The sequence below is a fragment of the Mycetomoellerius zeteki genome, unplaced genomic scaffold, assembly GCF_001594055.1.
Source record: "Mycetomoellerius zeteki isolate Tzet28-1 unplaced genomic scaffold, Tzet1.0 scaffold496, whole genome shotgun sequence".
Classification (NCBI taxonomy): domain Eukaryota; kingdom Metazoa; phylum Arthropoda; class Insecta; order Hymenoptera; family Formicidae; genus Mycetomoellerius; species Mycetomoellerius zeteki.
In genome coordinates, this window is record NW_017257496.1 from 1 (window position 1) to 21,050 (window position 21,050).

General features: G+C 35.1%; 1 protein-coding gene across 1 annotated transcript in view; it reads left to right on the forward strand.

Annotated features, from left to right (window-relative positions):
* Nucleotides 1–282: 282 nt before the first annotated feature.
* LOC108727467 (furin-like protease 1, isoforms 1/1-X/2) overlaps nt 283–21,050 on the forward strand; it is a 30,364-nt gene continuing 9,596 nt past the window's right edge. Inside the window, exons 1-5 of the mRNA XM_018455611.1 lie at nt 283–411; nt 1,356–1,437; nt 2,084–2,294; nt 4,176–4,913; nt 9,584–9,862. Of these exons, the coding sequence (XP_018311113.1) occupies nt 320–411; nt 1,356–1,437; nt 2,084–2,294; nt 4,176–4,913; nt 9,584–9,862 (1,402 nt within the window). The 5' untranslated portion in view covers nt 283–319. The remainder of the gene's footprint in view (nt 412–1,355; nt 1,438–2,083; nt 2,295–4,175; nt 4,914–9,583; nt 9,863–21,050) is intronic.

Sequence of the window (21,050 nt, forward strand, 5' to 3'; positions counted from 1 at the left end):
CGTTAAGTTATAAATTGTTGACGAATAGAGAAGTAATTCTTTAGGAGATGTTAACTATATTAGTGTCTTTTTTATGGAAACAAATTAGTTAGATGCTCGACGCACAATTATATATTATTCGCTTCTAATATCTTGCGTAGTGGTGTATGCCTTTTAAAATATTGTTTTGAATTTTTAGCCACTTATTGTTTATTGTTAATAAATATAGAATTCTAATCTAGATAATAAAATTTATTAACAACAAAATCAGACAAGAATTGTTTCATTGTTGCGATCCGATTTCTGTTTAACAGTGAGCCACAGCTTCGGTTATGGGCTGATGGACGCTACTGCCATGGTTCGCTTAGCAAGAAGATGGAGGACCGTCCCGGAGCAACACAGATGCGAAGTATCAGCGCCACATACAGGCAGGTAAGTGTTCTCAAATTATGCTTTAAAGTTATACTATTAAATAAATAATACGAATTTAGAAAGTTCTTTTTTCAAGGCAAAACCTTGAATAAAAGAGAATTTATTATCAATACACGAAGAAAAAAAACAACATTATACAAAGAATCATTTAAGAAAAATGCTCGAAGGTGAGAGAAATCGGAATTTGATTTGACCATATACGTACTATAGATCGCTATCTGCCCCTTGAGGGAACGAACATGTCTCTCGCAGATTACAGATTCGTTCAAGCATGTCGACTACCATCAAGCGGACTTTACTCGTATGAAATTGCACTGGAAATCACGTGTAATACGTCATTTACATTGTCAAGGATTGTAACGAATGAGAACAAATTGCACGTTGCGTTGAATGAGCGTTTACATAACATAAAATGTAATCATTTTGAAGCTGCACTCCTCTAAAGCCATTAAACATAAAAGCCATAGTTAAAATTCTATGTATACAATAATCCTGAAAATTTCGTGCTCTTAATGAGCGAGTAATAGAGAATTATTAATGCGATTTAATATTTGTTATTTTAGAATTATATTCAATGTTTGAAAAGAAATGTACAATCGTGTTCTTTTTATAATCCTACTCTTCAGAAAAAATTGTTATATTGATATTTTATATTTTATCGTTTTATACATATACATTAAAAGAAACTATTTTTATTAAAAAATGTAGAATAAAATAACAATATCAAGTTATATCTTACTACAAAAATATCAAGTTACTATTAAAGGCGCTTTCGAGAAGTAGCATAGCTCGAGAGTTATAAAATGTAACAAATAATGCGCAATTGACCGAATTGTTCGAGTAATGATTTAAACAACAAAAGGATATATCCACTTAAAAATATCTGCGATAAAATTGTATGCGCAGGCTTGACACTTGACCTAATTTTTTCGTATACTTTCTAGGACAATACCACCAAAGAGCCAATTGGTCCTCGACTTACATGTCAAGGATTGCAGCGGCGTTAATTTCCTCGAGCACGTTCAGGTAAGTTGAGCATGTCATTCACAAGTGACATCGCTAATTAGCGGATTTCATGTCGGCTATGAGAAGCACAAACTCGGACTACATTTTGAGAACAAAATGTTTCGCCAGCTGGTGTTGAAGTGGTAGAATTTTATCTACTTTTCATTTGAATAAACTAATTTATTTGTCATCATTTTATACTGTCTATAATAAACTAAGGCAAACTGTAATTCATGCTAAATAGTTATTTAATCTTTAGGAAATTAACTTAAAGTGCATTAATGACTGCTTCTGCTGGCGAAATGTAATTATTAGATCCGGTTCAAATCTCGTGTTGAAGAAATTAAACTAACGAATTAAGTTAATTACTTTTATAAAATTATTAGTTACACAGCGCGAAATTATCTCGTAAAATCTACGTAAATTCTGACTTATTTTCTTTTTTAGGTTACTTAACTGGTAAAATTAGATACATAGTTATTAAAGAGTTTTTAATAAAATGTTGTTACAAAGTTATTACATACATAAAGTTATTAATAAAATGTTATGACACCAATTTAGAAATTTTAATTTATTTGCACAAAAGATGTGTGTAGAAAATCGTAAATATTGGCAGTGAAAAATATACGTAATTGGTGATAATGGCATAATGATACGTTTGTCGCAGGCGAAAGTATCGCTGATGGCAGCAAGACGAGGAGATCTTCAGATACAGCTCACGTCTCCTCAAGGCACGAAGAGCACTCTTCTCGCTAAAAGGCCGCACGACATCTCGAAGGCCGGTTTCAGCCAATGGCCATTCATGTCAGTGCACACGTGGGGAGAGAGGCCGCACGGGACCTGGAAATTAGAAATTCACAATGAGGGTCGATATCTCGGTAAGTGGATTACATCTTCGCGTTATCGCATAATCGATGAAGAATGTTTGATTAACAATCGTTTGATGAACGATCTAGTACGATATTAATTGGATCAATAATTGAGACTGTCTTTAATATACCATAATTTTTTATCGCTATAACTAGTTACCAATTAAATTAAATTAACTGAAATTACTTTATTAAATTATTTAATTAGATGAAACTAATCCGCTCAATTATTAAATTATTTAACTTTAAGTAATGTCTAATAAAACAAATATTAATTAAAATTAGACTCTTAACATTAGAAAAATTGCATTCATCATCTTAACATAACTTTTTTAATCTATAACAAAATCTAAAAGCCGTTTGCATTAATTAGACTTACACAATTTTCCAATGCAAAAAAATTGTGCATTTCCAGTATAAAAATGTCATATCTGAATCCTTTTAATACAGAAAGATTAATTTTATTAATTAGACTATACTTGACGAAATGACTAATCAAATTAGTCGATAAATACACATTTTAAGAACATTTTAATATACTTAATAATATTAAATTCTTATTAAGCTCTTTCTAATTTTTTTAAAATAAGATTTCTTTCAATTGTATTTGAAATATATGAAATATATTTAACTGGCATTCGTTCAAAGACCATTATGCGAAATCTTAAACTTAAACGTCAAAGACAAAGCGCTTTGTAGATTATGCCGGCATTAGCTCCTGCATTCGAAGATGCCCGGTCGATTTAAATTTCAAATAGAATTCTACCTTGTTCGCCGTAACAATAGTTTCCAAGCGCCTTAGTACCGCCTTCATAAGGTCACGGTTACCAAGTTCCCTGTCAGTTGCATCTCACAGTCGAAAATGCCAGCAAGAAGTTCGCTGATATTAACATCTGTTTTCTGACTTACACTGGAAAAAATATTGTACACAAGAAATTCAATTCAAAACGCTACAATTATCCGTGATATTCTCGCGATTTTAATTACTCCTCGAACAATTGTAAACCGTATGACAAAGGATTAACCGATTCATACGCGTGACATCCAGACGGAATGGCTCAGACATGTCTAGCATTGCATGCGCATCCTGCAATCCGATGCGGAGTTGGTGTTCAGCTCCGCGAGATCCTTCGGGATCCATCGCATTCTGTAGCCTCCTGTCTGGGACGCAACTGAGAGAGCTCTTACATAAGACCCATTCGCGTGCAATCGCCTAAGAAGCTGCATTATCCTCACAGACGGATAATTGCCAGATTCGAGCTGTGGAGTCTTCTCGCAAGCTCTCCTACTTATCCTTAACGGCAAATAACAGCGAGGTCGTGGAGCAACGAAAGCAGCCGATGCAAGCGTTAAGCCACTTCGAACTGCTTCCGTGTCGGCTCATCAAGGCCGATGGCTACGTAAACTTCCTTATGTGCTTATGCATCGTCGACCTGTATCGCTGTAGAGCAGCATCCACATTCATTATCGCGAATTGTATGCCAGAGACGCGAGGGTCGCAGGAATATTCAAGACACTGTTAAACTATGTATCCAGTGTTTATACTGTCACAAGTATTCCGTGGACGTATCTTGCAGACCCTGAATGTAAAGCTGATGTGCTATCGAAGGGACTTCCAAGAAGGATAATTCTCTGACGTTCTCGTTAACTTCCTCTTAAAGGAAGCTGCTTTAAGAGGAAGTTAGTGAGAAGACCCGTCGAGGATCACGCGTATTATAACTCCGAACTTCTGACCAATATCTTTAACCTTTCAACCCCAGTTAATTTTTGATATACTGTATTATTATGTACTGCGTCGTTCAACGCGCCAGTAAACATTATATTCCTGTCTCTCTTTAACCATGACGTCCGATTTCTTTTCGCTGCATTCACGGACGCATCACGGATCAGGACGCGCTACTCTGCACGAATGGGCGTTGATTTTCTACGGTACCGCAACGCTGCCCGATCGGACCGAATACGCTCTTTACAATCCGGCCGGTATGAGTATACCCAGACGACCGTTCGTCAAGCCACGCGAGACCATCCCGAAGAACCAGAACACCTTGGCGAAAGGCAAGCAGACGCAGCACAAATCCGACAAGTCCGGCAGTATGAGCCCGCCCTACGTGATGAACGCTCAGATTCAGTCGCAGAGGAAGGGCAAGGCCCGCGGTCAGTACAAGAATGGCAAGTCGGCTAATCGGCCGAATCCCAAGCCCACCGTTCAGACTCTTCGGGGTCTCACCGGAATCAATAGAGGGTCCATCAACGTAGCCGGTGACGTGCGTTTGATCACGTCGAGACCACGTGGGAGAAGTACACCCAGCCCTGTTACCAGCACCGTGATCCAGACCGTTGCGACAACAAAGGCGCAGACCACCGCGACAAGTAAACAGATTATTACACAGAAGATTATCGACGTGGTTACCGCCTCGCCCCTTCAGCGGGGACTGATCTTGTTGGAACCACCAGCAAAGGCGGCCACTAACAAGGTCCCGGCGGTATTTCAACAGTATCCCAAGATTCAACAGCTTTATCCAGTTTACGGTGGAGCTCGCGGTACCGGTCAGCACGCCACAAGGGCCAAAGGACTCGACCTACTGCAGGACGAGCAATTTGACCCAAGGAATCTGCAACTGGACAAGGGTACCTAACGAATGAGAAACGGCGAATGTGTCGGTTGCTTAATGGCAACGATCGGAAGTTATTATATTTGCGTGAAAGTATCATTAGATTTTTACAAAGTTGATTAATTTGAATTTTAATTGAATTAAATTAAATATTGAAATAAAATCTGCAGCAGCGAAAAGCAGAATTTGAATTTGAATTTAATTAAAATAAATTAAATGTATAATAGAAATAAAATTTAATTGTACAATAAAACACGAGCACTTTCCCGCTGTGACTATTCCACACAATTCGTTAAGAGATGTTGTTGTCATTTTAAAATAACATAAGTAAAAAGTTTTACATACTCGATAATTGAATTGAAAACAAATAAATATCAGTGTCACGTAATCAAAATATAATGATTTGCATTATTTGCTTGATTAAAATGTCTACAAAAAAAATGTAGTGTCGCCCGCATAGATAATCGCGGTGACTAATAACGTCAATCTATCTGCTCTATTGTGTTCCCAGCGACGGTATTTTAAACCGCGAGACAACAAAGAAGGTCGTTTCGCACAGCTTCCGATCGTTTCCCATTCGCTTCCACGCATCCGCTCGCGCACCCACGTGAAGTGTGGAAAGTAGAGATGCATCGTGCGCAAAGCCCCGAAGATTAAACGGATCCGCTGGAATTTGGTTTTCGTATTTTCTCTTTTGTGTTAGTTGTTTCGCTGATTGCGACCACACCGTAATCACCGTTACTTTTGTTTGTACACATGGATACATTATTCCTCTGGCTATTAATATGCAACACTGTAGACAAGCTTATTTCTTATTATTCATGTTTTTTTTTTATTTAAGTTTAGAATATTTCACGTGATTCTTATGTATCTTCTATTGTAAGTACGATAGAACTCTCTTTTGCATAATGCTCTCCTTTCTAAAATGAGAGTTTTCTGCAAACTTGATGTTTTCTGCAAAACTTTATTTTGTCTGTGACATTTTTGTCGGAATACTTTATATAAAATATTTTGTATGATATTTCGTATAAAGTGTTATCTTTAACAACTCTCGTTAGAGTTCTTGTTAGATGGATCTATAGATAATGCTGTAAGTAAAATTTTATTGAGTAAATATATATTTGCATGATTAATTTGCACGAATAAGAATATATACAAATATTTTTTTTATTTTAAACAAATTCTGCTTGTATTACTGCACTTAATAGTTTTCACGCGCTGAGAGAACTGCCAGTTTTTTGTGTAGTTACTTATAAATTATTTAAGAAAGTTGTATTTAAGAAAATTGTGTTCGATATACTATATTTTTGTATAAATTTATAAAATATCCATTCTCTTACACCGTAAGCTATTTGCCATCGCATCCACCAACGATCGCAACTTCCAGGAAGCTCTTTTGTAAGTATAAGTAGTATTTCACACAATATTTTGGATAGTTTCGTCGCTCTTTGTGTCAAGTGTCGGATTTTTCATCATGTTGACGCTTAATTTCTGCGTCGCTTTCCTTCCTGTTGTTACACTCGAAGCCTCTTGCGTGAACGGCAGACTCGATAATAGGAAAACTTATTGAGGGCGCTATGGCCTTCAGTCACAAAACTTTCAATGACTTAGTTATCGATGAGCTTCATATGCAGCATCGACCGCATCAGTATGCGTCGGTTATCTAATGTATTGCCGGCATGTATCGCCTTGTATCCTATTATTCTCATACTCCGCATGCAGACCATCTTGTCTTTTGCACGAGAAAATTGTGCATTTCACCCGCGAGAAGACTATGATATAATATGAGTTAATAATTGTTTTAGATATTCCATATTTTAGATATTCCATTAACATTTTTATATTTGCCGCTGTATTTGTCATTAAAATATAATTGAAAGAGATACGATCACACATTTAGAAAATTTATATTCTTTCATACATAAATAATACCTTATATTTTTTATTTTATTTGTTTTGTAGCATTACTTTGATATCATATATCTTAATTTAAATATATTAATAATATGAAAAATTTTTTCATATTTCAAAGTAGCAACGCAACGGCGTAAATCTCACAAATAGTGTTCATATGATTGTGCATTGCGCTTGTTATCTCCTTTTCGAATTCTCGAATTCTAGATCACCGCGTAACCGCAAATCATTCAAAATGCAGTGAAACGCGACGACGCGAACGGTACTGAAAACCGCTAATGCGTGCCGTGAAATGGAAAAGCCGACGAGAGCGAAACGAACCCCATCACGGAGACCGAGCGGCTCCTCTCGTCCATCATCGCTGCTAAATAATTTCCTCCATGATTGGAAATTTTTTCACTCGCTTACTCCGCAAAATGGTTCCCGCTCTCAAGGCATTATTATCGGAGATTTCTCTCCTCCAATAGTGCGCGCTAACGACCTATCGAGCACAATGCCCTTATATTTCCATTGTCTTACGAATAGCCTGCCACATCGTCCCAATCGACTTTTGACATTTTTTGTTTCTCTCTCATCATCCTCCCGCTTATTTTCCCCAACCCTCGGTTGCAAGTTATTTTCTCGATACTTCTCGTAAAAGCGAGGGAGCTGTCCAAGCGTCGCGACGCTTGTCACTTTACAGTTACCTAGCGCACTCGTAACAGCGAACATTTTAACGATTACTTTATTAAGCTGGCAGCCGGTAGTTTAGTTACCAGCCAAAAAAGCACACACGAGAGTAGTCCCGTCACGATAAATTGGATCCGCTTTTCCGCCGCTTTGATTTCTGGTATCCCGTCACAACTCTCTCTCTCTCTGCTTGTGAATTCAGCTTTTCCTACGGGATTGATTTCATCTGAAGTTATATGTACGTTTTAACTTTACTATGCTGTGTAAGTAAACAAGATATAAATTAATATGAATGTTTAGAAAAATTAATTCATTTCTTAAGGAATGAACGTTTCATCGTAAATGGAGCAGGAAATAATAAATATTTCGAGATCAATATTAAGATTTATATTTATTACCGATAATCAAGCATGATGTTTTACCTTAAATGAATTCTTTAAATTTATTTCTTGTTGATTAATATGCAAATCTTGTTAAATTATTGACATAGTTTAAACCAGTGGTTGAGTATCAAATAATCTTCTGAGTTCTTAATACCTGGCAGAGAACATGATATTTAAAATTAGCTTCCATTTAACTAGCTTTTTTATCTTGCCCGCAGCGCAAGGAACTTGCAGATGTATCTTACCCGAAGTAAAAACGATAATCGTCCACGAGTTTTTACTATTCTCTCGTTGCAAAGCACTTTGCATTTAATTCCGACGTACACATTGCGCTGAGTGAATGTGCACGGAGAGTCGTCGCTGATTACTCGGTTATTTTTAACTCTAATTTAATCAAGCCTCGACTCTTCCTCCCCCGCGCGCGTTTCCCTTCTATCGCGGACATTGTTCCCGCGAGCCAGTTTAGGACGAAATTTTCCCCACGGCATCCCGACGCTTTATTAATTTCCTGGACGGCGCCGACGACGTCTCCGCCACTCCTTCCGCTGTCTCGCTCGCGTCTCGTCTACCTCGCAAAACCATCCATTTTACCGCCTTCACCTCTCTGCGAAATACAATATCTTACGTTATATTTACGGGCAAGGTCGCGGAATAATTTGCGAGAAAGTGAAAAGCACGTTATTCAATAAACAGATGAAAAATTAGTAGTAGATACGTTCAATAATTATGATTTTGTTGCTGTGCAACGACTTATTAATATGAATATTTTCATAAGGTTTGTGTCTTAAAAAATATATACTTTGACATTATTATACATAAGACGTTATTAATATTTTTATATTGTCCGGAGATAATTTAAATTCCGCTTCCATCAGAACCTTGCCCATAAAAATGATGCTGCGAGGTCTGCGAGCTTACGTTTCTATTCTCAGGAATCCACGGTACGTATACCACGATATGTAAAATCTACCAGGGTTGATTGCAATCGTGTCTGCATGTGTGTACTTAATGTAAAGATGACAGTAGGCAGTAGTTATTATTGCATAATTGTCGTACAGAAGACAAGTATGTTATTCTCAGTTCATTCTTCGCTTACAGAACAAAAATAAAATTGTGGCACGCTTGGATATTTTAAATTTCACATTAGTATCGCATATATTATACGTTTGTCAAAAAATTACAATTATTTAAAGAGTATCAGAGGTAGAAGAATTTTCAAATATTTAATAGAAAGAAGAATAATACAAAGAAAGAAGAATGTCGCAGGAGAACAGTTTCGGCAATACAAATTTTGACAATTATTTCAATTTTCTTCTTTACTTTTTTTTATGTGTGCTATATCTTCGCCGTAATCTTTTTCTGCCTCCAATGCTTTCAAGATCTATGTGGATCATTCTTCGCGAAGTGTTTCGCACATTCATATGAACTAGTCATTAGCTACACGAAGAGAACGGCTTTGCTGTAGTAACTAAAAATTTAGCTAGATCTAAAAATAATTCTGTTGGAGCATTAAAATAATCATGTAGGACGCTGAAATTTTTGCTAGAATATTGAAATTTTGTGGCAACATTGCTCATCATGTTTGAAATTTCTACATAATTATTTTGATTACTCCAACATAATTATTTTCAAATTTGTTAGCTAAATTTTTAGACACTTCAACAAAATCGTTTATTATATTATTGGAATCGTGCTAACGTAGATGGGGTTATTGTTTTAGACACGCTGGAGGAATGGAAGCTTGTGTTTTTCGGCACGGATACCTCAGTGGAAGTGGACGACGAGCTAGATAAGGACAAGCCGCTGCCGCCAGTGGTCCATGAAGAAGTCAACAACGCACCTTCGGATGTCCGGCACAACACTGTGGATACCGAGGGCGATCCTTGGACAGGTAGCCGAAAGATGGATCGAGTTTCACACCCAGAGGTGCAGAGGCCAACAACGGAGAACCAGACGAGCGGTTGTGCCGCCTTCAATGCCGGAGGCAGCGGGTGCCTAGGTGGGTGCCTCATACTACTCCTTCTAGCCTACCTGACCAGCGTGCCCGGCTGGCGAGAGTTGATCATCAGCTGGCCTGCCTCAACGAACAGTTGGAGCGAATTTGGCGCGGAGGCGGATCGGCTGCTGATCGCGGCAGCGAACGTCGTCCCAACGACGACGCCGACGTCGTGGGTTAGCGACGCGACGACGCAACGCGTTCCGACGGCGATACATCGCGCGCCGGAAGCGTACAGGTGTTCATGATGACAGCGGGTTACGTTTGGTTTCGCGACGGCTCGCAGCTCGATCCTATGACTCCGGGTCACCGGGATTGTCGACGCGGGTGGTCGCGCGGATCTCGTGTGCCTGACGCAGTCTTGTGATCCGTGAAATTCTAATGTACTTGTGATGCGTAAAGAGAAGGTTTCGCGCGTAAAAATTGAAAGACGGGAAGGGAACAAAGAGGAGGATTCGTGCTTTCTCTTCCGGTGCTAATTGTCTTGAGAAGAGATCTGAAGAATTATCAATGCTGGAATATCGTCTGTCCTTCTCTTCCTGGGAAAAAAACAAATGATGTGTGTTGGATGATGAACACATTGAGTCTGAGGACTATATGGCTCCGTTAGAGCGTTCCTCGTGATCAGGGAAATGCGATTTTCTTGTTAACACGCGCCGTTAGACTTGGCCTAATTCGTTTGTATCGTGCAAGAAAGCGAGTCTCTCATAGTCGACACGAAACGTCCGGACGTCGTGACAACACTCTATTCGTAAGGAGTGTTAATGGTGGCTTCGACTGATTGAAGTTCATCGCGATGAGGATGCATGGCACGGGAAATGGGATTAAATGGCTACGAGGCAGGAAATGCACAGCTTTGTTACCGATTGCATGAACTCTTGATTTCCTGTTGAAAGCGCTTATTTCTGGAGGAATTTGACATAGTGTCCTATATTTAAACTATTAAAAAGATTTCTTCTTTTTCAATATTATTGTATTATAGACTTAGCCAATTGTAAATTAAGTAAAAAGTTAATACCAATTAAGCCGACACTGGATATTCGTGTGTAAATTTTGCCCAACTTTTTGATATTAAAAAATACATAAATTGCGTGCTACAAGAACTTTCAACAGAACTATATGTATTAGACAGTAGAAGTTTGCGGGAAGCTTCATATAATAATTTTATGATATTATTGTCGCAAATCCCAGAGGAAATTTAACATTGCAAATTTCTCGGTAGAGAACACGAGGAAACATGATTTTTTTATATGTTGCACGACCTAGTGTAGTATTCTATCTTTCTTTCTAAAATAATGCACAGTAAATTTGCATTATTTATTGCATTATTTGCTTGGTAATGGAATAAATAAGAGAAAATGTAAATGCATTATAATCCATAACTAATAAATAAAGAATAGATATAATATTCATTCTTTATTCATTAGCTGTTATTTAGGATTTAATGCAATGCGTGGAAATCGAGAGTTCACTACTTTCCGAAAATTTTCTGTCTCATAAAATTGCTACAGTTACAGCTGTAATTCTACGGACGCTTGTAAATATATGCAAAACGTATTTATTATACTTCGCGAAGTTACGTACGATCTTTGGAGTTTCAAAAGTAATGGCGCTGCGATCCCGTGGTATCCTCTTCCGCCACGTTGAACGAAGCAGAAATGGGTAAACAACCAATGTTTTGATAAATGTATTCTAGAATTCTGCTTGACTTTTACTGAAAGCAGTCTTAAGGACATCATAATGACATCATAAATCTTAAATCCACATTCGTCATTTTTAACTGACACTCTATTTAGCAAAGACGGCTAATTGAATTTACGTTTTATTTAATTAATACGAAGAATTCGTATTAATTAAATAAAAGTTTAACTTATTCATAAATTAAGTAGCATGTTAATTTATACTACTACATTCAACATTAAGGATGTACCCTCAAGAAGAATTTAGTTACATACATATCTTCTTCTACATATATACCTTCTTTTAGTTCTATGATAATTCAAGTGCAACTGTACATTACATTTGTGCACTAAACATTAAATTTTCTTCCAGAAATAGAACCAAACTTATCTCGAAGTTTTAACTGAAGATTCGAAAAAAGATCTGAGCGATCAAATGTAACGCGATCTATTCTGCTCAATTCTGCTCAACGTTTCAGTCGAAGCCCTCCATACGTGACAGCGTCCCATATTCGCATGTGTAATTTTCCACGTGAACTTTTTGTACGAGACAAAAATATAACAGGGAGCCAACTGCCATTAGCGAGATCCGACTCGCCCGGTCTCGCGCCCTGCCCCTCCTGGAAAAATTGCCTCGCGTAATTTATAATACATCTGATGGAGCTGCTTGTTGTTTACTTCAGACACTTGCCACGTCGTCGATTTTGATCGACGGATTTTGGCTTCAACGTGTTCCAGGGGAGAAGGGAGGAAACAGTTTTTCTCTCGCCTTCTATTTCTTCTTCTCCTTTTCCTCTATTTCTTTCCTTCTCTTCTCTTTCCTCTTTTTCTAGCTCATTCATTCAAATGCACGAAAACACATAATCTTTCTGTTCTTCTCTATCTCTCTTTCTCTCTTTCTGAGTCTTTTCGTCTATCGGTCTGCATCCCTTTTGTTTTTCGACATCCTTAAAATCCTCCCGTCTGCCAGCTTTCTTACATTCTGAACCTTCCTCCACGCTTCATAAGCACTCTGCGTCCTTCCAAGGAGGTAGGATATTCGGTGAGCTATCAGCACTGCCGAAACTAGAAGCTATAGGGAGGTTCTCCGGCTGCATATGTAAACAGTTGGGGATATGGTACACGAGACTGTATGTGGATTCTGGATGCATGTTGAACCTTAGGCTTTGTTAAGGTCAACGACGGTGATCATGTACTTAGAAATTTACTTTGATGAACAATTACACCGTTTCTTGTTGTTAGTATTATACTATTATGTTGTTAGTATTATATGTATTATTTCAATAACTGCAAATGTGCTTTCGTTATTCTTAATATAAATAAGGTCATTACAACATGCAAAGTTTCGCGAAAACGATAGTGATCAATAAAAAAGGATATTCTAGATTGTTATTATATTGACAAATATTATAAATATACAAATATTCATTACTTTACTTTACATTACTTTTAATAATTTAATGAAAAAAAGAATCGTGTTTGTGCCACGAGTATTATTCGTATGCCCATAATTCACATTCGGTCTCGAAAGTACAGTATATCAAATTTTCGACACGAAACTTGCTCAAAACGTTGTTAACTATGATAATTAAAAACCGCGTGATCCACAGGCGTATAAGTAATTAACGCCCTCAACGCTTAGTCGATTCGATGGCGATAAGAATGTCGCGTCGTTAAACGATTCGATATTTTCTGAACAATTTTTAGACCTCGTTTTGCTTGGAATATCGATAAAAACTGGCGGATATGTTCTATTGCTAGCTTAGAAGTGATCGCGCGTGCTTTGTAAAAATTTCGATTGCGGGGATAAGCGGTGAACTCGACGAGAAAGCCGGAGCTTCACGACGAGTTGACGGGGCGATTTTTCTTTATCGGGGAACGATCGTCAACGAGTTATCGAGTCGGAAGGAAGTTTTCACCATCGAGAATCCGCCACTGCGAAAATTCGTTTCTAGGATTTACGATTTATATCAACGCGCAGAATCCAATCATGTTCCGTCGAAAGTTGTAGGCCACAAATCAGAAGTTAACTGCGCACGACAAGCCAGGAATCGAATTACAATGGATATATTGTTATTTCTGCTTGGATTATGCATGCCGATTATAAACAAAACACGAACAGTTTTGAACGTTTGTACGAAATCGTGAGTTAAGAAACTAATATGTTGTCCATAGATTTCGTCGTACCTCGATCGAAAATCATACAAAGATACAATATTACCGTTCATTTAAATTTTAGTCAATAAATTATTATCACTTTATCAATTTTTATTTATAAGATTTTTAAGATATGATAAGTACTATGAATTTGATTAACATTTTACAAAAAAAACCCGAAAAGGTACGCGATCGACTTGTACAAAACTTTCGTGATGCATCAATACTCTAGAAACTGATGCATCACCGAAAAGCTGAACAATCATATGAAAAAAGGAATATTTAAGGGCTGCGGAAATTAAATTGACGTTACAGTCGCAATACTAAACGTCGCTTTCCAAGCAACGTCCTGCGAATGAAACGTTTGTGATTTTTCGAGATGCACTGATGCTCTAATGGATGGCCATTGAATGCAATCACGAGGAAAAAAAAATATATGCTCGAATATATCAATTCCTGGATCTGACGACTATCTCGGTCAAGAGACACAAAAATCGGTCAAGCGCATCTGCTTCAAATACACTCCACTTTAATTTACTGAATATTAGTAATATACTGAATAAAAATAAAATAGTATTTTATTATTTTACTTATACATATATAATGAAGTAATATGGTACGTTAAAATTCTGTGATTATTATAGTATGATTTGAAATATGGTAGTATAATTAGTAGCAAAAGTATTTATTATGTTCAAAGATTTAGTAGCATGTAAGTATTTTTTTAATTACATAAGCAAGAATATTACATTTTCAATCTTAAAAGAATAAATGCTATATATTCTGTAGTATCAGTGATTCAAAATTTATACGCGACTTTTCACTGCTTTCTGTATTTTTAAAATACATTACCGTGTATCTCACACATATTATTAAGATATTTGGTCTATATTTTTGTTGCTCGACCTCAATATTTCTTTTATCGAACATTGTGATTCATAGCGGAAAAGTAAAGCGAAATTTTCACATTATTAAAAGAAAAGTCCAAGTCGATTCCAAAGCTGCGGATGAGATCAGAAAGAATATCAGATTGAGTGTTTCAAACTCAAGTTACATTAGCAACTAAATTCTCGTTTCTTACAAAATGAAACAGACACTAAAGGCGAATTCTGATATTTTTCAATGTGGACGGAAAAGATAAATTAATATTTCATTTCCATCGATATTGAAAGACGCAAGTAAAATTAGTTTTTCTTTATCCTTTTTTCATAGTTATAGTATTCATTTTTTTATACGGATGAATAGGATTTTTACCGACGATCGACATAAAAAATCCAAATTTTATAGTGGTAGAATGAAATATCATGTTCACTATCGATACATTTCTAGGAGTCTCCTCTTTATATCTTATGCAATTTCTTTCAATTCCTTGCATGGTGTAAAAATTTGAAATTTTGCATAGAAAGTATCCCGAAAGTATATGTACATATTTTATTTCTCCGTATCGTTTTCAATTGTGATTTTATGTTTTTTTGTACATGAATTTCAATTTACTGAACAAAACTAAAATTTAGTTTTATATAAAGAATTTATTTTTCTACAATCACAACATTGTTATGTTCCAAAAAATATATTGACTTGTTTTTTTTTAAAGCAATCAATTTCTATAATAGACTAGATTTTTCAACGGGTCTTCGGCATTCGCGAAAATTCTCTTTAATCAAAATTCGTTTTTAGTAATATAAATCGGAAGAAAAACGCCATATCACGAAGTACACTGAAAGGAAAGGAGCAATTCTGATATCGTTTGAAGCAGCGGAAAAGGCGGATTGAAGTGGGATGGAAATTCAAAGGCGCGTTGATTTACAGGCGAAGATTCCTTAAATTTCATCTCTGATCAAAAGGTAGTTCGGTCAGCATTTTGCGAAATGCGAGGGAATAATTTTAATGACCCGGGTACGAGCAAAATCTGATAAGGGAAATACTCACAGTAATCCCTATCGTATTCGCAGATTAATTGCGAAATGTAGTCGGCTACCACCATAAGATTAGTTGGCTTTACTATTGAAAATGTGTTCGTAATCTCAAAAATTAATTTTTCTCTCGCAGCTTTGAGCGACAAGAATTCTTTTAATGTCAAATTACACCTTATATCATTAAATTTTAAATTAAATATCCATATGAGAACACGTTGAATTATATCTTTTTAAACTATATCCTTTAAAAGATATAATAGAACATATTCATGAAAAGCACGTGACTTGATTTAATTAAATACTATGTAATAGACGAAGAAGTAGAATTTTTTCCCGTTATTTATCTTAAAACACATTTATGTATCTTTTTTCTTCTAAGAATTTATTCGTATACACAATAAGAAAACTGATAATGAAGCAGATTTCTCGATCGAGGATTCTCGACTTTTATAAATTATGTACATACATATACATATGCATAATATTGTAATTCGATTTCTAAATATTCTGTAAGTCAATATACACCACCCTATATGTTCATTCGTCGCATCTCTGCATACTTTATCCTGCACTACCTTTTATTTTAAACCTCATCCTCAAAAACAGGCCTCAAATTCTACGCTATCTGCTCCTATTATTTCTTTTCTTTGTTTCCATTCCTATTTTCTATTTGTTGTAATTAATATTGTAAATATATAGATTGATATGTGATAAGTAATGAACTTCCTCTGCTTTTCCCTATTCTCTTGCATTCTATTTTTTCAATTGCTTTTATTTTTTCCCATCTGAATATCTTTGATTTCGGAAAAATATTTGATATTGAGGATTTGTAGACATACTTTCTTTTATTTTATTTATATATATGCTAATATGGAAATAAGGCAAATTTTTCTTCTAAACTTTTATTTAATTAATGAATAATAGTTACATAATTCTCTTACAAGAATTATGAGAAAGTTAATATTTTTACTTAAAAAACCAACAGATTAATATTTTTCCGTGTGATAATATATATAATATATATATATATATATCTATTGTTTTATTTTAATATTCGATGAATGGTTCCTCCACATAAGCATAAGATCGACTCGGCTCTTGATCCCTTCGTTGGCCATGATATTATATATTTTTTTAGAGAATAGGCAGTCAAAGAGCGAGTACGAATGCATATTGAATAATAAAAGAATTTTTATTACTATTATTATATCGTTCGTATCGATAACATGTATAGCAACTGTTAGTTTATTACTCATTGTGATTATATTATTACATTTCATATCAATGTAAGCGGATGGTGCGTATTAGTCGTTGGTGCCGTAATTATTATCGTCCTCAAACATGTCGCACATATCATTTCAATCAAACCATAAATGGGTGCTGTTCTCTGAAATTATTGTACGCTTATACATATATTTTGTCTCTCTTAGTTATCATATAGATATCCTGAGATTTAATTATTTATGAAACGTTATATACCAGGATGGTCTATGAGAAAATTTTTTATTTTTAAATGAAATAACGAAAATTTGGATGATCTTTGAGTAATAATTCTATTGAAATCAGTGATTACTCACATAATTAAGAAAAAAATGTTATTTCTTATAACAAATTCTTACAAAATAAAATATATAATTAAATAAATCAGAAGAAAAATAAAAATGATTATAATTTATTTAAAAAAATATTTTCTATAGACCATATCTTGTAGCTCCATAAATTATCGAAAGAAGAGGCATCGATAAGAGAAATACTACTATCATTGGGATATCTCACATTTAACAAACATTTAATTAGCAAATTTAAGTGCAAATTAGTAAATATTTATACTTATAAACGTACTTAGATGAATAATCTTCGTTTCCCGAGTGAGAGATTAAGTAAACATTTTTTCAGATTAATTAACTCTTGAGATGATGTACATATATATACACATTATATGTATATATATACACATTATAATATACATATTAATTTGTGTTCAAAGTGATTATCAAAATAATGTTATAATTAATTCTCTTTACACGGCGACACGAGATTCACACTGTCTTCATCGATATTTGTAAAGAAATTTTTCATAATCTTCAATTAAATTGTACTTATATGTCCTGATAGATCAAATGAATATGTAATTAAAAAAGAATACGCTTCCATATCTCATAAATATATTCTCTGCGCTGTGCATCTAATTGGTATCATTTATCTATTGATATTTGAACCAAAGTGAATTTGTATAATAGTTCGCTCATTTTGCACGGTTCATCCAAATTGATTATTAACTCATGATGTTATCGCTGTTTTCTTTCGTTCTTTATTTAGTTCATCAAATTCCTCAAGTATGAGGATGCTCGTATAATGTTAGCTATCGGAAAACATGAGTTTGAAGTTACAATCCTTATAAATAAAAATTTAATACGAATAAAATAATAAAAGAAAATGTGGCAATATTACGGATCGAAATTATTAATTAGACATTAAAAAATGTACAACGTAATTCTTGTTGATAGAAATAATTATTTAACAAGAAAAAAATTGTCACGAGTTGAGATGATTTAAATCTTAAATCAATCATCTGTAATCCAATTTTCGTAAGTAATTCGAAAAAAATTATAGAACATTGGTTTGAAATGAAAATAGAATATAAAAAAGAAATATGTATATATATATATTTATATCTATAATATATATATATCATTTATATCTATAATATATGCATTTTCGAATATCATATAATTTCTATGTTACAACGAACAGTCATAATTAATACTTCGAAATTAAACTTTCCAGAATTTTCTCCTTTTTATCAATCTAAAAATTTTTTTTATTGTAACCATAAATAATAAAACTTTCAAGAAAAGAAAACACTGGAAAATCTATAATTTCAACGTATTAATAATAACTGCTCATCATAACATATTAGGAATTATTCATTCTAAATTCATATCCTTATTACATGTTTGACGCTAAATTTGGATTTCATCTCGTATTAAAAAATCGGATTTAATTTTTATATTAAAAAAAAACATAATTCGCTGTCGAATTGGATTTAACTCTAAATACAGCGACAAAAAATGAGAATATAACTTCTCTTCGAGAATCTTGTCAAATCTCGCGTTTCTTCGCGAGCGAAAAGGATTATGTAACGCTGCGTAATTTTTTTTCCCGCGGGACTTACGCCATGGCTTAAGGAAAGGTGCTTTAACCGCGATTCTTCAATTAATCCCTGATTTCAGGATATGACATCCATCAGGGAGACTGGCATAATGAAGTTATCCCATTGTAGGATTGTAGAAGGCTCAAAATAGAAACGAGCGAATCGATTGAAGGGACCGGTGACTTTTCACGAGTTTTATGACGAACCTTTTTCGCCCCGCGGAATCTCCTTTCGCTGATATTCAAAGAATAGGCGAAAGTTGTACCAAGAGTGGGCGAGCTCGTTCTAGATCACGAGAGAAAAATAGAAAGAAAGAAAGAGAGAAATAATTTTATTACATACTCTAGAATGAGATCCCCTATAAGAGAGCAGAAAAGATATACAAATATCGAGAAAGTGCAAGAAGACGAATAAGAATGTGTGTTTGTGTGAGTGTATGTGTGTGTACATGCATAAAAGAGAAAGAATGAGATGCAGCAAATGAGAATGCGATAGAAAAAAATGAAGTTATAAAAAACGAAAGTACACGGACCGATTATCTATATGTATAGCGAATTTCAGTTCTAAGAATAAGAGTCAATTATATTAATCAGTGTGGAGGGGTGTTGGTCTCCGAGAAAAACAAAAAAACTGATATAAACGTGGATACTACAAGTAGTACAAGGAACTTTGGATGTATTTTGATTCGTTCAGATGTGACGTATCTTCCGAGATGTACAATACCAGCGACATCGCTTCGGGACAATCTGACTTTCGGCAACAAGAGCGGAGAATTTTTGCCGCAACAGTTTTATTTCGAAATTCATCTCGCGAATAATGACATTCATTGCACATTCATTGTAGCATTTAACAGACCGTATAAAAAATAGACGAAAAGACTGGCAGAGATAGAGACTATATATATTTATATATATATAGTATATCTTTGTCACGATAATTTCGATTTAATAAGTATCTTTATATGTACAATCAATTTTATCAAACAAGAGAGAAGTGTTATTAAGATTATTTTTACTTTTTATATCGACATTCCACGAATTTCGCATGAACGCGCTTTGTACTTGATTTATCTCGTCGAATGTGACCGAGCTGAAAATTTACATTGGGACAAATTCGATTTTTTCAAATTAAATTCGGTCATTTTATTCAGATGAGCAATTAGGGGCCAGTCGACGTTTAACATTCGATACTGTGTACTATCGATCACACGTAGTTCACTCGCGACAATAATTCACATCACAAACGACACAGAGTGCATCCCTCATAAAATCGTTATGTGAACATCGACTCGAAAATGCCTAAATCGAATTCTCACGATTGGAAAAATCTGGAGAACCCATAGCGAATCCAACGAATATTTGCAAATTTCGCTCGAGTTACATTTTACATTAAATGCCATTATGTTCACCGAATCTGCTCTCTAAAGGAATGATTACATTCTTGGTTTTTTAATAATCTCTTTCTCTTTTTTTATAGCACTTTTAATACTATTTTACAATATTTATTTCTGTTTTAAAACGGAAATATAATTTGTCTCTTACATAAATCTTACAAATATGAACATCCTCACTATATTACAGTTTTATACTTAAAAAGTTTTGTACGAAAGCATATTAATTCATAAATGAAAATGATGTATTTACAAACAAATTGCACAAATGATGAAGCAAAACGCTTTCTCCAAAAGAATTGCACCTGCAGCTTATCCAAAGTTTTATAGGATACCATTTTTTTTCAATACTCATCTAGCTTTAATATTTGTACATGAAGAATTACTGTGCAATACACAATAAAGAATGTGCATAATCATTTTGTAGATATATATCCGACAGCACTGTAATAATCATTTACATTATTATTCCGAGATCCTGTTTAATCGGATCTAAAATACATAGCCGAGCCGGATGCTGTCCCGCCGCGATTGTCTGCCATATTGTTAATGTATCTATTGTAAATGTTTGTATGTATTGTAAAATGTATCTTGCTTGGAGAGGCGACATATCTTAAGTTATAACGTTTCTGAGAAGGTGAGAAGATCGTGAGGTGCGATTCGCACAATTCGCGCCCACGTTGCACGCTCGCGCACTCGTCCCTTCCGTTCCTTTCCTCCTTTGACTTTACTCTTCTCTTTGCTACGATTCGCCGTTGAAAGATATCGTCGTAGATTCCGTCGGATCCGGTCAATTTCCGACAGCGAAATCTGCAAGGAAAGGACGCGGGAGGAGGCGCGACTCGTGCGGGGCACGAGTGTCTGCTACACACATTTATGTACACATATACATAAT